This window comes from Triturus cristatus, chromosome 1_1 (genome assembly GCF_964204655.1).
Source record: "Triturus cristatus chromosome 1_1, aTriCri1.1, whole genome shotgun sequence".
In the NCBI taxonomy this organism is placed as follows: Eukaryota; Metazoa; Chordata; class Amphibia; order Caudata; family Salamandridae; genus Triturus; species Triturus cristatus.
In genome coordinates, this window is record NC_140579.1 from 93,759,178 (window position 1) to 93,775,526 (window position 16,349).

Genomic DNA, 16,349 nt, shown 5'->3' on the forward strand with positions numbered 1-16,349 from the left:
ATCAATATAATACATTTATGCAAATCCCATGCCACCTTGCATGAACAATAATTATCACGGTACATTATAAACGTACATCAGCCCATACTTGGCAGAGCACTGTGGCAAGAGGCTTGAGTGAATGTGTCATAAATCCATCGATACGCGTGCACATCGATCACTATAAATTCTTCCAACATCGCATTCCAGTCCATGGAAATGGGTCTTTTACACAATCCCCTGTGTTCTTCCCTTTTTAGTTCAGCGCCCTCTGTCCTACCCCACCGAACCATTTTGTTGTGCCATTCCAATACTGATGGCGGTTTAGCGGTCTTCCACCTCATGGTAATGTTCCGCTTAGCTAGGATTAAGGCCAGATTAGCAAATGTATTAATAGGGTTTCACTTCTTTCCTTTTGGGCCCAGCCCCAATAGGCAGTATTCCAGTGAGTCATTATTCCGGCCCAGGGCAACATCATTTATTATCTTATATACCGATGACCAATAATGTCTTAATCTTGGACAACTCCACGGCATATGTATTAACTCCGCTTCTGACGAGTGGCACCTTGGACAACTATCCACTATGTCTGGAAACATGGAATTCAGCCTGGGTGGAGTCAAACAGGCCCTATGGATAATCCTGAGCTGTATAAATGTAAATTTAGGATTCCTGGATACTTTCCTTGGATATTCCAGCAGAGCGTCCCATTCTTTATCGGAGAGTGCACAGCTCACGTCCATGTTCCATTTGGCACGGAGGGGCTGGAGTGACACTGCTGCCACCGTGCGAATCCCTGGATAGAGCCATGTTGTCAAATGGCTACTGTTTCCCATCAAATGTTGCATAGTGAGTAGTGCGTGTGTTAATGGTTCTATACCCTCCGGAGCCCAAGTGGTGCGTATATGGCGAGAGGTGTTTGCATGCAGGAGAAACAATGTATTCAGCACCCCATGTTCCCGGACAAAGCCATCATGTGGCATCATGACACTGTCCGAGAAGAACGTGCCCACCGTGTTTACACCCGCATCCCCCCAGGCCAATATTCTCCTACTGGTAACAATTCCCAACTGTGAAGGGAGTTCTAAGAGGGGGATAGTAGGGGCGTAAGGGGCCACTGTCTTTGTGTATCTCAAAGCACTCCTCCAGTACAATAACGCAACTCTCAATAAGTGGGGCGCAGTTCAAGGAATCTTGCTACTGGGTAATAAGAGTGTGTGTAATTCCCCTCGTTCCCATGACTGACGAGTCATACCAATCTTGTGTAGATAACGGCCTGCCACCCAATATGCCAGCCATTGTAACTGGCTCGCATAGCAATAAGCTTTGAAATCTGGCGCCCCCATCACCCCTTGTTTCGTGTTCAATTGTAGTTTTGCGAGTTGAATACACCTGCGGCCCGTCCCCCATATCAGGTCTATCAATAGGGAGTTTAATAACTTAAATACCTGTGCTGGGACGATGATGGGCAAATTAGTGAAGTGATATAACAACCTAGGGAGCATCACCATTTTGGCAATAGCCACTCTACCCGCTACCAAAAGGGGCAGGGAAGTCCAGAATTTTATTTGGGGTTTGAGCCCAGCTTTAGTATGGTTTAAATTACCGTCTAAAATATCCTCCCTTTCCCTGTATATCTGAATCCCCAGATATTTGATGGTAACCGGTGCTGTCTGAAACATCCGCCTACCAAAGCGTATGGGATCTTTACGTGTTACATCAGTAAAAAAATATACATAGGACTTGGTCTCATTTATAGAGAGACCAGAGAGCCGTTGGAATGTATCAAAAATAGTAGGTATGGGTTCATAGTCCTTTTCCAGATTATCGAGATATAATATTAAATCATCCCCATATGCAGAAACGATATGTATATTGGTTCCCATTTTTATCCCCTTGTGACCCATCATATTTCGAAGTTTAAGTAGGAGAGGCTCTAAAGCTAAAATAAATAGTAAGGGTGACAGTGGGCAGCTTTGTCTAGTGCCCCGCGCTATTGTATAGTGCTGCAAAATATGAGTTCCCGTACGTGCGCACGCCGTGGGGTTCGTGTACAGTAGCCTCACCCAACTTATATATTCCTCTGGTATGCCAAATCTCGAAAGGGTATATAACATATATTGCCAGAGTAGGGAATCAAAGGCTTGACGAAGATCAAGCGAAATCCATCCCCGTGCAGTAACCGCTGCTGGTGTATAAGTCATAAATTGGTGCAATCTCCTAATATTAAGAGCCGTACTTCTGTCCGGGACAAAGCCGCATTGATCAATGTGTATCAATTGCAGGATAAACTGAAAAAGTCTATTCACCAATAACTTACTCAGGATTTTATAATCCGTATTGAGAATAGAGAGGGGTCTATAACCTGCCATATCCTTACTATCTCGTCCTGATTTCAGGAGCGAGACCACCGTCGCTTGTAACGAGGTAAGGGGAAGTGTACCAGTATCCAACAAGGCCTGATACAACCGCTGTAAGTGCGGTACTAATAAGTCCAAGTATGTAGCATAAAATTCGATGGATAGACCATCACTCCCTGGTGCTTTATTACGAGGTAGAGCTTTTATCACCCTTCTAATTTCCATGTTAGTCACTGGCTATCTCAGTGCCTCCTTATGGTCAGTTAATAATTGCGGGATTTGTAGACCGTCAAAGAAGGGCTCAAAGTCTGCATCGTCAAATTCTGCTGGTTTCTCGTTTAATTTCCCATAGTAATTTTTAAAGGCAGTATTTATTTACAACTGGGTACAGACAGTGTCACCTTCCATATTTTGAATTTCAAAGGTAGGGGACACCGACGGGGGGTCTTTAATAATTTTAGCAAGAAGTGGGCCTGCTCTATCTGCTGTTTCAAGTTGTTTCTGAGTACATAGATGATAGTCCAAACTGCGCAGGTCTTCTATGCGTTCAGTGTGTTTTATGTCTGCTTCTTGAGACGGTGGCTGCAGTGTTCCGCTCAGCACTGCTTCCTGCCCTAATTTACCCAGGCGGCTTTCAACTTCCGTCAGCTGTTCGAGTAGCGCAAGGCGTGCTCCCGCTCTCGTGCTTATTGCTACCCTCTGTATCACAGTTTTGAAGGCGTCCCATTCGATTTGGCGTGTGCTCGCTGTATTTGCATTTTCAATAAAATAATTGCTTATTGCCATAGATAGTGCACTGTGGAAGATCAGGTCTTCTAATAGCATGGGTTGCAATTTCCAAGTCGGTATCAGTGCAGGGGCTCTGCCCCACATGAGTGTGCGTTCTATGGGATTGTGATCCGACAATGTTTTACCCAAATGTGTGGTGTCACTAACAAGGGCAATTCTATTCAATGAACAAAATATTCTGTCAATCTTGGTATGTAACCCATGTGGTGATGAGCCATCCGCCATGCGTCTCCTATTCCCCACCCGGCTGCCCAACCCTTGTGTGCTTCCGCTAACTTTCTACATCCTGTGTTGTGCAATGGGGGGTGCGACCTAGCCAAATCAACATCTAACACCGTATTGAAGTCGCCTCCCAACACCCAGGGGTATTCTTTCCATCCCACTAACACAGTGCTAAGAATCTCTAGGAATTTGTCCTGATCTGTGTTCGGAGCGTATATGCTTCCCACCACGGTGTGCTCCCCATCTGGCAAACCATGTACCAGGACATATCTGCCATTCGAGTCTATCTTCTGCTCTAATAGTTTGAATGGGGTACCACTCCTCACCCATATCGCAGCCCCACGAGCAAATGCAGAGTGGGACGTAAAGAACAATTGACCCCTCCATTTCTTTTGCATTTTTACTGCTTCATCATGCTTCAGATGGGTTTCTTGAAGAAACGTAATATGAGTTTTCCTACGGTTTAGCTGCACCAGTATCCTATGCCTTTTATTTATGGAACCCAGCCCCCTTACATTCCAAGAGCTGTACGTATATTTGTCATAAGGTCCTGAGTATGTTGATCTGCCAAGAACATAGAGCATAATAGGGCAATCTGGTAAAACATAACCTGTAGCTGAGTCTGTATATCTATGAAAACTTCCCAATACTAGGTTCCCCCACATAACATCAGAGGACCAAACCATGAAAAAAGGTTCAATAACATAGTGCAGTCACCAAAGGGGGTGTGGCAACCGCCAGATTCTTGACATACATTACCCTGTATGCAATCACATAATTCATATCACTCCAGCAGAAGCCCCATCTTCGTAAAATAAACATGGATAAGAGGACCATCAAGTATCAGTGTATACAGCGATTCATACTTATCTATACAGTATACTACATCAGCATCGGGAGGGCCCAGCATTCAACTCTAGTAATCGTTTGCAGTTTGTGGAGTAACCAAAGGAAACAGTGCCAGGCTAGTTTCAGAGTCCGAGTGAATAGCGGCGTCTTCTGAAGAGTTAACAGACACAACAGGGGACTTGGCATCATGTTCCGCCACCGTCAGGAGAGCGTCTTTTTGACTTTCCGAGATCTGTTCCAGTGATGGGCTTACACTAGGTCCAGCTCTAGGGCGTCGATTTTTATCCATTCTGGCTTCATCTTCATGCTGTGACAAGGACCGTGTAGATTGACTCGGCGGGAGGGAGTTCTCAGACGCAGTAGGCATGAAAGTGATTTCCATCCAATCCGCTACTTCCTCAGGGTTGTCAAAGAAGAAGGATTTTTGTCCAGAAATAACTTTCAATCCGGCCGGAAAAAGTAAAGCATACTTCAAATTATGCGCTCGTAGTTTCTTTTTAACTTCTTGGAAGGTGGCTCTCGCTTTCTGTACCGCCAGCATGAAATCCGGGTACAGGGAGATCTTTTTATTTTCAAATTGTATGGGAGCGTTCTCTCTTGCTGCTCGTAGTATCATGTCCCGGTCTCTATAGTTCAGTATATGTGCTATTAGTGGTCTAGGTGGCACCCTATGCGCCCTTTCCACACTAGAGAGTTCCGTGAGGCCTTCCCGTGCCACATGATCTCGCAGCCATTTTTCAACAAACTGAGTGGGATTAGATCCCTCACTCTCCGGTATTCCCAATATACGGATGTTATTTTGGCGGGCTCTCCCTTCTGCATCATCCAACCTATCCTGTAATCCTTGTAGCTGTTGTTGCAGTTGTTCTACTTGGGAAGTATGCATTGTTTGCTGCGGTATCAAGTCATCTAAGGCAATTTTATTCAATTTTGCTTTGTCCGCTAACTTCTTATGATCCGCCTTCTACAGGTTGAGGCTAGTAGACAGCGTACCTATTTGAGTTTTAATCGCCACGCGTGATTCTCTGATTTCTTTTAGTATCAGCTCCAGCTTATCAGTGTTTTGTGCAAGTCCTGTGGGTGGCACTACATTCAGGTCAAGAGTTTGAGCTGAAACGCTACGTGGTGCAGGAGTCGTGTCATCAAAGGCAGGGGGATAGGGCTGCTTAGCTTTAGTACGACCCATTATGAAGAGGAGCCTAGACCCAGCGCAACATTCCCTTCCTGTACCTTGGGCTTAAAGCATAAGCAAGTACCACACTAACGCTATTCGCTGAGGACGGTTAATGGATTCAACTGCAATTAGTCCAAATCCGCCTTCACAGGAGCGCACTTATCAAAGCAGTCCACGTCAGCGGTTATGTTCAGGGTTATCGTGCCAGGGAGGTGCCAGACGCTCTGTAGTCATGTGCGTAGTGGTCTTGCTACGTCTTCACATACCCTTAATGTTCAATATGGCTGCCTTGCATGTCAACAGGCACTCAGGTAACAACAGGGCAGCTCAAAGCTTTCAGTTCAGCCAATACATTCTCGCTCCTTCTAGTTCCTCTATGTTTCGCCCCTGCCACCGGAGGTCGGGTGCCTCAAGTTGTCTGTTGGTGAACACTTGTAGCAAGTCAGGCCTTGATAACAGTGCTGTGGCAGCCTTCCTTTATATCGCCGTGGCCGGAGGTCGTATCATATGCCCCTTTCCGTTCCACCTTATTTATTTGCACTCACCCCAGCCGTTCAACAACGTGCCTTACAAACAACGTGGTGTGCCTTCTCAATTGCTGTGCAATACGCTAGCGCGCTGGCTCGGTATGTTTCGAGTTCCATATCACAGCCATATCCACAGTAATATTCAGGTGCTCCGGTGTAATCACAAGACCCTCCATCCAGGCAATCGAGAAGCGTCCGTTGATATATTGCACCCACAGCCCGTCTTTTTGTGTCGGTATGTCAACTGCCTGAGCTCAGGAAGCAGCGGGAAATAGCACTTTCGTGCGTCCTTGTTGCTCACTCTTGCGTGGCTATATGTACTAGGGCAGTCGGCGCCGGTTACACTTTTTAGTACTTCTGACGGGGGGAGCCTTCGCACTGTAAAAACGTCACTCCATACTCAGGTACAGGTCCGTTGCCCTCAAACGCTGCCCTCCGCCATCTTGCCTCTCACGAGCTTCGCAGTCACCCAAACCTCCGTTTCTGTCGTACACAGCACTCCTGGTAGTACACTCACCAATAGTGTAGGTAAAGCAGTTCAAGTGCCGTGTTTATTCTGACTGCGCCCCTCTCAGTTTATAGTGTGACGCCTGATCCGGCACCTCCCGGCGCCCTGCCCGCTCCGAACCCACTGTCTCAGGGCTCACAGGAGCGTCGGCGTGTACACGTCTTCTACCGGAACAGTGACCCTAATTTTCAGAGTCGTTGCGAGCCTCAGAGTCTCCACTGCACAAAGTGCTGTTTTTTAAACACAGATGGCCCCAAATCGACAGGATTATTGGCACAGTATTGGGGCTCGGCGCGAAGCTTCTCTAACTCGCGTCCGCCATGCTTGGCGGTTGACCACGCCCCCCATTTTTGACAGATGCTTGTTAGCGTAAGTAAGGCACGCATCGGTGAAGCCACTTTCCGCCACCCTATTATGAAAGCAGATTTGCAAAGATGGAAATATGTGGCTACGACATTTGTGCTTATTTGGTGTGTTGCATTTTGCTGTGGTGGTGATGTGTTGTCGCCTTTTGTTGTTTTTTTGTGCTGCTGTTTTTTTTGTTTTGTTTTTTGCATTATTGCATTGGGTTTTTGTTACATTGCACTGTAGTTGTTGTTTTGCGTATTTTTAAAGTGTATTGTTGTGCTATGCCCTGTTATGGTTTCATTGCGCTGCGTTGCTTTGTATTATATTATTGTTTAGTGTCCTGTTGTGTACTTTAAAAGATTTCAACTAATACTTTTTTATTTATTTTTATTTTTATTTAATGCGATGTTATATAGCGCGAACATTACCCGAAGGTGTCAGAGCGCTTTACAAAAGAACCAGTTGTGTTACATAAGAACTTACATGAGTTGCATAAATTGCAAATATACAAGTGGAGTGAAAGAGAAAAATTGCAAATGTACAAGTTGTAAAGTCACTAAAGAAGAGATACAAACAGATACACTCTAAAATCACATAGGGGAGGTAGTAAGTATAAAGGTCTACTACATATACTAGTGGTTAGAGTTATATAAACAAGTGGAGTGAAAGGAGGGAAAAATTGCAAATGTACAAGCTGTAAAGTCACTCAAGGAAAAGATACACACATATAAACTCTAAAATCACATAGTAATGGTAGTAAGTACAAAGGTCTACTACATATACTAGTGGTTAGAGTTATATAAATATACAAATAGCAAATTTACTCAGGATTACATTTTAACAGCGATTAGGCTTAGACAATTATATATTACATATTTACAGAGCAGGAAATTCTTGCCATCGTTCAGTCAGTTCAGCAGATCCACCGGGAATCAGCCATGTGGTTCGGGTTCCACCGGATTTAGACTGAAGATCTTGAAGTGACCGGAAAGTCTTGAGTCCAGAAATGGGGGGGGGGGAGGAGATGATGAGGATGGTATGGAAGGAAAGGGTATGTAGCTTGGTTGCCATCATACACCTGCTACATTTCCAACTAAAAGTGATACAGCTCTAGTCACACTCAAGTGTAAACACCCGGCCAGAGTTCTAAGTGTCAAGTCATTGTTGTGTTGTGTTGTACAGCAGGCAGCGCGGTTAAAACGTACTTTGGGGGACACTGAAGATCAAGTAAAGGAGGGAGAGATTTGTGCATGTGTTTATCTTTGAACTTTTTTAAAGCACTACATGTCACCTTGCATATTACCGCTAATTACCTGTCTAGGAGAGATGTATTTTCAAAGCTCTATGCCTAGGTCACACAACTATTTATAATGGCGAGTACTTGTGGCATATGACCTCACTGTCCTCCTGGTAGGAGAGATGTGGTGCCAGCGGCCTGAGCAGCTGCTTCTGGAGCACAGGGCTCACGGTTTGATTCCTGGCGGTGGCTCAGCTCAGCACCATGTGACTCTGGGCAATAGCTCGCTTTATCTCCCGCACGGCCCCAGCGCCTGGATACCCTTAGGGCTGATGAGTTTGCGCTTTACAAATCTGGAATTAATTATTGTATCACCCCCTCATCTTCGTAGGGCATCTTGTCTAGTAAAGGTGCCAAAATTGAAAGAGAGAAGTTGGGGCCTAACGGCTAGGGCGTTCGGCCTTGAAACTGGGGGAACCGGATCCGAGTCTCGGCAGGGACGCTCAACATCCTGTGATTCTGGGCAAATCACTTAATCTCCCTGTGCCTTATAAAATGAATGTGTCCTTTGTAAAGCAACTGGTGCTCATGTAAAGCGCTTTGATACCTTCCATCGAGTTCACGCTATATAAAACTCCCCCCAAAAAGTAGTAATTTTGGCTAATGCCTGGACAGTGAAGTCACCGCTTTTACCCTCCCTGATGTTGCTCAAGGCGGTTGCACTAGGCCCGCCCTCACCCGTGTCAACAGTAGTCTTGCTAAAGGTTGTTTTCTGTGTCAGTACTGTAAGGAATCTCCTAGTTACTTTTAAACTTGTGTTTTGGCTGCAGAGAGTACTCCCCGTCCGCCCTCGGCCACACTGCAAAGAGCCGGTAAGTTATATACTTACAATTACTGGATGGAAGGAGAACAGCCACAAACACAACATGGCACTATTTTAAGTTCCTCTGATGTTTTTTGCTCTGCAGGTGACCCGAAGTGAACCGTCAGACCCAGGTAGGACCAAGCAACAGGTTTAATTTGTTTGTAAACCTTGAAGCTGCGCATTAAGCGTTATTGCGTGCTCACTCACAGTATGAACAACAGTTAATGCCTGCTGTTACGGGCCTTAACGAAAGACGAAGGCGCATAGTGAGGTAAAAAGCGAAACTAACAGCTGCTAAGGACTGACTGCCCTTGGCCGCCGATTGTTCCTTCTGCTATCTTGACGCTCGACCCAAGCGGACCCGGCTAGGCGGGTCCGCATCGCACCTGGGCTTGACGCGTTAGTTAGGGTGGGCGGGGCCAATACATTTAAAAGTGGTGCTGAGACGACCGCGCAGCGGGCGCGCGCAGCGGGCGCGCCAAAGGCAAGCCCGTCTGCGCCCGTCCGCGCCCGCTCAGCGCCCAGCGCCGAAACCCCTGCCCCCGCTCATATTCACCTTTACAGTAGAGGCGAGCTGTTGGCGCTGGATACTGTACCATGTAGGTCCCATGATCCTTAGAACCTGGACCCTGCACTAGATGTGACTTCCAGAAGGAGGGGCAGCATATAGGGGTGGGAATGAAGTGTGCGAGGAACAGCCAGCACATAGCAGTGGCAGTGAGTAAGCACCCAGAGGACGAGCACATTACAACAAGAGCTAGAACATCGCAAACACTTAGCTGCATCTTGGTAAACGTACGCTCTCTGCATAAACACAGCTATCAAATCTATGACTTGATCGAACGCAGTGCGCCTGACATACTCTTTTTAACCGAAACCTGGACGGATAGTTCATCAGGTCCAGACTGGAACTCTGCCTTGCCTACAGGATATGTGGTTACCTCCCAGGATAGAATAGGCAAAAGAGGGGGAGGGATAGCTATTGCATATGCAACACATCTAAAAATTCGTACGGAGACACACCTAGATCTTCCCGCAGAAGCTTTCTTCTTCAGTATCTATGTTGGCAACTCTTATAAGTGTCAAGGAGTATTAGTCTATCGTACACCTGGGCCCAAGACTATTTTTCCAGAAAAGCTCATGCAACTCTTAGAATCCCGGATAGACTACCATCCGTTTATGATTCTAGGTGACTTTAACTATCATCTAGAGCTTACGGATCAGCCAGATGTGGCCGTGCTAATTGAAAATCTAGCAGCATTAGATTTTAATCAGGTAGTCAAGAGCCCGACGCATAGTTTGGGCCATACCTTAGACGGTATCTTCACTAACAATATGCATCTGGAAATAGTGAATACTATGATTCTCCCCTGGTCTGACCATAGGGCTGTTTTATTCAACATTGCAAACGGAGCACCAGTGTGCGCCCAGGGCCCTAGGCCAGGTAAGCAGAAGATTAGACCATGGTCTCAGGTGACCACTGACAATCTCTGCTCTGCTCTGGGAGGTTTGCGTCTTACTCATAGCTCAGACTCTTCGGAGGCTGCTTTGCTCTTCAAGGGTTGGCTGGCGGCGGCGGTGGACAAAGTTGCACCTGAGAAGCTGCTGGGTTCCAGAAGAACTCAACCATCTGCGCCATGGTATAACAAGGAGCTTAAGGCCCAGAAGAGCATTTGCAGAAGGGCAGAGCGCAGGTGGAGAAGGGACTATAGTGTGGAGAGCAAAGAACAGTATAATTGCACTCTCACAGCCTATAGGGCAGCAATAATTGCAGCTAAAAGCGCTTTTCTTGCCACCAAGATCAGGGAAGCCGGTAATTCAGCAAAGGAGCTTTTTAAGACCATATCGGCTCTTTCTAAGCCTCCTCAAGACAGCACATATCGGCCTGATCTAGCAACATGCCAAAAATTAGCTCTGTACTTTCAGGAGAAAGTTGAGATCATCCATAGCGATTTTATGAGCTCTTCTACCAATGTGGACTGTGGCGACCAGCAGCAGGCAGCTAATCTCAAGGACGACACGGGCTTTAGCAATTTCGCTCCCATTTCTGTGGAGGAAACGTGTAGGTTGATTACCATAACGAAATCCGGATCACCTCTCGACCCGTGCCCCTCAGCAGTATTTCATCGTGCGGCTGAGGTTATCGCTGGAGAGCTGTCCCCGCTGATAAATCAAGTAATCGCGTCTGGTAGTTATCCTTCAAGTTGGAAGAGAGCAATAATTAGACCATTGTTAAAAAAACCTACTTTGGATCCTCACATCTTGAAGAACTACCGTCCGATTGCTGCACTCCCTTTGGCGGCTAAGGTCATGGAGAGGGAGTTAAACCGGGCCTTAACAGAATATCTGGTTTCCCATGAGCTGCTCGACCCTTCTCAGCACGGTTTTCGCACTCAGCATTCCACGGAGTCAGCACTCCTGGTGGCAGCGGAGAAAATTCGTAGCGTCGTGGATGGGGGAGGTAGGGTAGTGCTGGTGATGTTAGATCTGTCTGCGGCCTTCGACACTGTTAACCACACGGTGTTGAAGCGCAGACTTCAGAACATTGGTGTGCAGGGAACCGCTCTGTCGCTCCTCTCTTCTTTTCTCGAAGGTAGGGAACAGAGTCTGCTATGGGATGGTCTACAGTCTAGCACTTTCCAGCTACCCTGTGGGGTACCGCAGGGTTCTGCCTTATCACCAACACATTTCAACATCTACGTAGCCCCCTTGGCCAAGCTCATCAGGAAATATGGTTTTACCATTATCTCCTATGCTGACGATTCCCAGCTCATAGTCTCGACCATGGATCATTCTGAACAGGTGGCTCTTAAATTCCATAGCTGCCTGTCTGAGATTATGAGCTGGATGTGGGAGAGTTTCCTGAAAATTAATACAGAGAAGACCGAGATCATTGAGTTTGGCCAGGGCAGTCCGGTGTGGAATGGATCTTGGTGGCCGGTGGAGGCGGGGGAATGTCCTAGTCCCGTCTATAAAGACAGGAATCTGGGTATGCTCTTTGACAATCAACTCAATTTCTCAGCACATGTCAGCAATCTTGCTTCAGCATGTTCCTTTTTAATAAGGACGTTGCAGAAGACTCTTCCTCTCATCGAATTTGACCTTCGTAAGATGGTGGTGGTGGCTCTTGTACTATCGAGACTTGACTACTGCAACGCCTTGCTGCTAGGCATAGATAAGACCCAGATGAAGAGGTTGCAGACTCTGCAAAATGCTGCTGGTAGACTCCTGATTGCTGTACCCAGAGACCATTCTATCTCTGGCGGAATCAAAACATTACACTGGCTCCCGATCCAGAAGCGCATAGAATTTAAGGCAATATGTTTAGTGCACAAGGCTATATTTGGAGGAGGAGCCAAGGACGTTCAGAAGCTTTTCGTTCCGTATGTGCCCAGCCGGGTTTTAAGGTCTACCACACAAAGCCTCATCAAGATAAATCGGATACGTAAAGTCAGATGGGGTGGCAGAGCCTTCTCTTTCCGGGCTGCTAGTCTTTGGAACAGGCTTCTTCATTCTATGAAATCATTAGGCAATCATTTGGTCTTCAGGAAACAGTTAAAAACATGGCTTTTTGACGAGACTCGCGGATGAAGACATCCTTTCTCTCTCTCTCTCTACCAGCGCCAAGACGCTCCGGCATACGTATGCGCTCTATAAATGACCATCCTATCCTATCCTAATAAGTGTACGAGCTCCCACCTGACTAAGAATAATGGGTCAAAGGGCAATTATCAGCTTATCAGCACGTAGGCAATTAGCCAATTAGCACACGTTCTCTATTGCCACCCACCACAGGTACACAGACTTGCCCCCTTGCTCTGACTGCTACATGTCCATGCCTCACCCTCGCACTGAACTTAAAATGCAGTTAAACTACAGGGGTGCATGCCAGCGTGCTAAGCATGCGTGTATCTCAGTCAGTTTCACCCATCCGCATACATGCCAACATTTCAGAAGAGCAAAGTGGGAGATTTAAAAAAAATCGGGGAATGGGGCCTTGAATCGGGTTTCTGTCATGTATGGCTTTGGAAGTGTGCTGCTGGCTGCAGGATCGGACATTTGAAAGCAAATTCACGTGTTTTTTTTTAATCACCTTTCAGAAGCATAGAGCGCAATGGCAGAGAGAGGTGATGCAAGTGTTGTGCACTGGCCTGGCAATGTGCTGGCAGTACATATTACCCCCCCCCCCCCGCCCCCCACCCTGTGGCAGCCTGGGCTGAAACAGCTTCCAGGGCCACAGCCGCTCCCCCCCCAACCCCCCCCCCCCCCCCCCCCCCCCAAGTACTTTACTGGTCTTTAAAATACCATTTACTTGCTAACTAGGCTTTGTTGGTTTTTCACCCCTTCTAGAGCCCCTGCATCGCCACTCTGACTATTGCTGGAAGAATTAGCACCTTGCAAATTACCAAGCCCTGTCAGCTGAAACCCTGAGGAATCGGGTCTTTGCTTGCAGGAATCGAGAGGCGGGAGACTAGCCTTGAAATCGGTACTCTCCCGCCTGAAGCGGGAGGGTTGGCATGTATGCATCCGTGCCAAGGCGGCATTCAGAACAGGTGTCAATAACCGCAAGTAGGCATAGCACAAGCTTCACTGTGACCTACACATTAACAGTCAGATTGGTTACATCACAGTCCTTCCAAAGCATCGGCAGTGTTTGCTCTTAACAGCAGCTCTCCCTAATTTGCTAGACCGCTGCAAATGTATGATGAAATATGAATTTTAGAAGGCCGTGAATAGTGAACACGTGTTTGCACGCTTTTACTAATTTTAAATCCCTGCAGAAACTCCACAAGTAATGCCTGGATTATTTACCAGTAGCGTTCATTGCACCGCGCCCTACTCATTCCCCCTCTCAGCCCTTAGAAATGAGAATTGTACCCTACAAGGGACAGAAGACGAACTAGCAAAACTTAAAAACAAACAATAAGTTCAGACTCAAGGGCTGCCCCCTTAGCTATCCATAAAAACCCTTGGGGCAGTTCAAGCTGGCAGCGCGAGATATTGGTGGGTCGGGCAAACGGATGGTGGGGGGGTGACTGCACACATTTAATAAATAAAATAAATGAATAGGCACCTACCTGACAAACGTTCACCTTGCTCCAGTCCAAATTCTTCTTCTCGCTCTGCCTCCAGCGTGGGATCCTCAACAAGTCCCCTAACCAATCCTAGCGTTGCTCTCAAGGTGTTAAGCAGCATGAGAGCAGCGCCAGGATTGGAGGGAGCAGTCTTTCTCTGTGCTCCCAAGGGCGTTGGGGGCCTGGGCTAAGACAGCTGGGTGAGAGGTGTCAAAGTGCGCATGTCTGGCTGGCCATTGCAAGACAGCTGGCCAACAGGACAAGAGCACTTTGAACTGCCCGGTCAGCCCACACTTCTCCCAGGCCCCGCCCCTCCCTGACTCTCGGTTCGAGACGGGTGGATGGAAAATAAAACAGTAATAGATTAACTTTATTACTATTTTATTTTTCACCTGTGGGGCTTTTTTGGGCATTTTGGTTAGTGGGGCGACACTCCTCTGCTCAAACGAAGGAGCCGCCCCTGCCTTGGAGGTCTACCGCACTTCCTGAAAAAGCCCCAGAGGTACCTCCCTTAGGGCACCTGCCAACTTCAGGAGGGAGAGCAATGGGCAGGACTGGGCTGAGGAAAAGTAGGATGCAGTGTCGAGAAGATTACCAGTCGGTAATCCGGGCCTGAACCCATGTCAACTCCTCATCATCACAGTCCTTAGAAATGAATATGGAGCAAGCATCTGCTGGATGCACTCCCCTCCTTAGCACATCATTGTTAAAACTGACTTGAGAATCACCATGGCCGTCTTTAATGGAAAGTGCTAGGTTCAAAGAATAGAAACACTCCTTCAACCAATCAAGCTACTAAACATGAATTAAGAGATGTTTCCAGACTTAATACAGCTTTCCCCACTGGAACTTCAGAAACATCCAAATAATAGAGTGAACTTAAGGTATAAGGCGTGTTACATGTGGCTGCCTTGCGAATATATGGCAGAGAGATCATTTACATTCTGCCCACAAACCAGCCACACTGCTTGCTGACCACCCTTAAAGAGAAAAGGGAACAGGAACAGACGAGCAACAGGGTAGGATGAACTATAGCAATAGCAACAGAGAAACAGCAGACCAAACGAAAAACATGAAGACTTGGTCCCATTGTGCGTCCTGTGCGTCCCTTTTTTTGGCGCACCAGTGGCGCATTGTGCCTGCCCATATTTACAAGGCCCTGTGTGACTTTTTATGGCCTTAAAAATATGATCCCCTTTCACGCATTCCTCTGCGTGAAAGGGGCGTTCCATGCTACATCCACGGAACCTGACACATTCCCAGATTTACAATGTTTTGAGAATCTGAGAAAGCTGAGAATGCATCAGAATCCTACGCCTCCCCTTGGGAGGCGCAGGAGTAGCACAACAATGAGAAATACATTTACTTGTCCTAGTTTTTCCTCTTTCTATGCCTGCTGCATTCGGCAGTATTCTGCAACACGCATAGAAAGAGGAAAATGCCATTGATAATTGTTTTTGTGCCGGACGGTGTCCCTTCCCCGCAACACAGACAGCCTTGCAACATGACTCAAGGGTGTCTGCATTGGTGCCTGATGTAGGGGAGAAGGACAGGAATACGCCATATCTTGTAGATACAGCGCACTCCTGCCCTTTTATTTTGATATATGCCAGCGCAGCAGGAGGGCTTTCTGTGCTGCCATGCGTCATAATATAGCAAATGAGGCCCTTGTGTTTGTGAAAAATGCTGTAGAAGAAATATCCATTTTACTGCTCTCCTAATATCCAGAGAGTGAGACTGCGGTCCACCTGGGCTAGAATGACTCGCTTCCAGAGTAGGAAGGACAATCTCCGGAGCTAAATGGAATCTAGTGAGAGTCTTTTGTTTAAAGGAAGACGCCAGCGTCAACACTTCTCCTTCTGGCATGAATCTTAAAAATGGTTTCCCACAAAGAAGAGATCAAGTTTCACCCAATTGTCTCGCATAAGTAAGTGCACGCAAAAAAAACTTCAGCAACACTTCCTTCAAAGGTTCAACGGGAGCCGCAACTAAACTTATAAGAACCAAGGGAAGATCCCAGAAGGGCCCACAGGCCAGACTTTAGATCATTCTAAATCCAAATACCAAACAAGTATAATCCTCTATAGAGGACCTCTCCCTCTCAAAGGACCCTCTAAAAACCCTAATCACAGCCAACTGGGCACATGAAGAGGAAGGAGCTAGACCTGATTCAAACTCATCGCAGTCTAAAATGCACAACGGGACACAATATAGAGGAAAACGTTAACAGGATTGTTTTTTATAGGAAATAAGGATGGAGGCCTCTTAAAATATTGTGATGCCTTGGCCACCTCAGCGTTGCGTTTTGCAACTCGATCGAGTCATTTCCAGTTACGAGACCTGCCCTTTCGACTGAAGCCGGCCCAAGGGCACTCATGGAGATGCAGGCTCCCACTGGGCCTGCTACACTCTTGGG

General features: G+C 46.9%; 1 protein-coding gene across 1 annotated transcript in view; it reads left to right on the forward strand.

Moving 5' to 3' along the window:
* LOC146869594 (uncharacterized) overlaps nucleotides 1-16,349 on the forward strand; it is a 243,168-nt gene that overhangs the window by 184,056 nt on the left and 42,763 nt on the right. Inside the window, exons 16-17 of the mRNA XM_085640151.1 lie at nucleotides 8,824-8,865; nucleotides 8,962-8,989. Coding sequence (XP_085496277.1) covers nucleotides 8,824-8,865; nucleotides 8,962-8,989 — 70 coding nt within the window. The remainder of the gene's footprint in view (nucleotides 1-8,823; nucleotides 8,866-8,961; nucleotides 8,990-16,349) is intronic.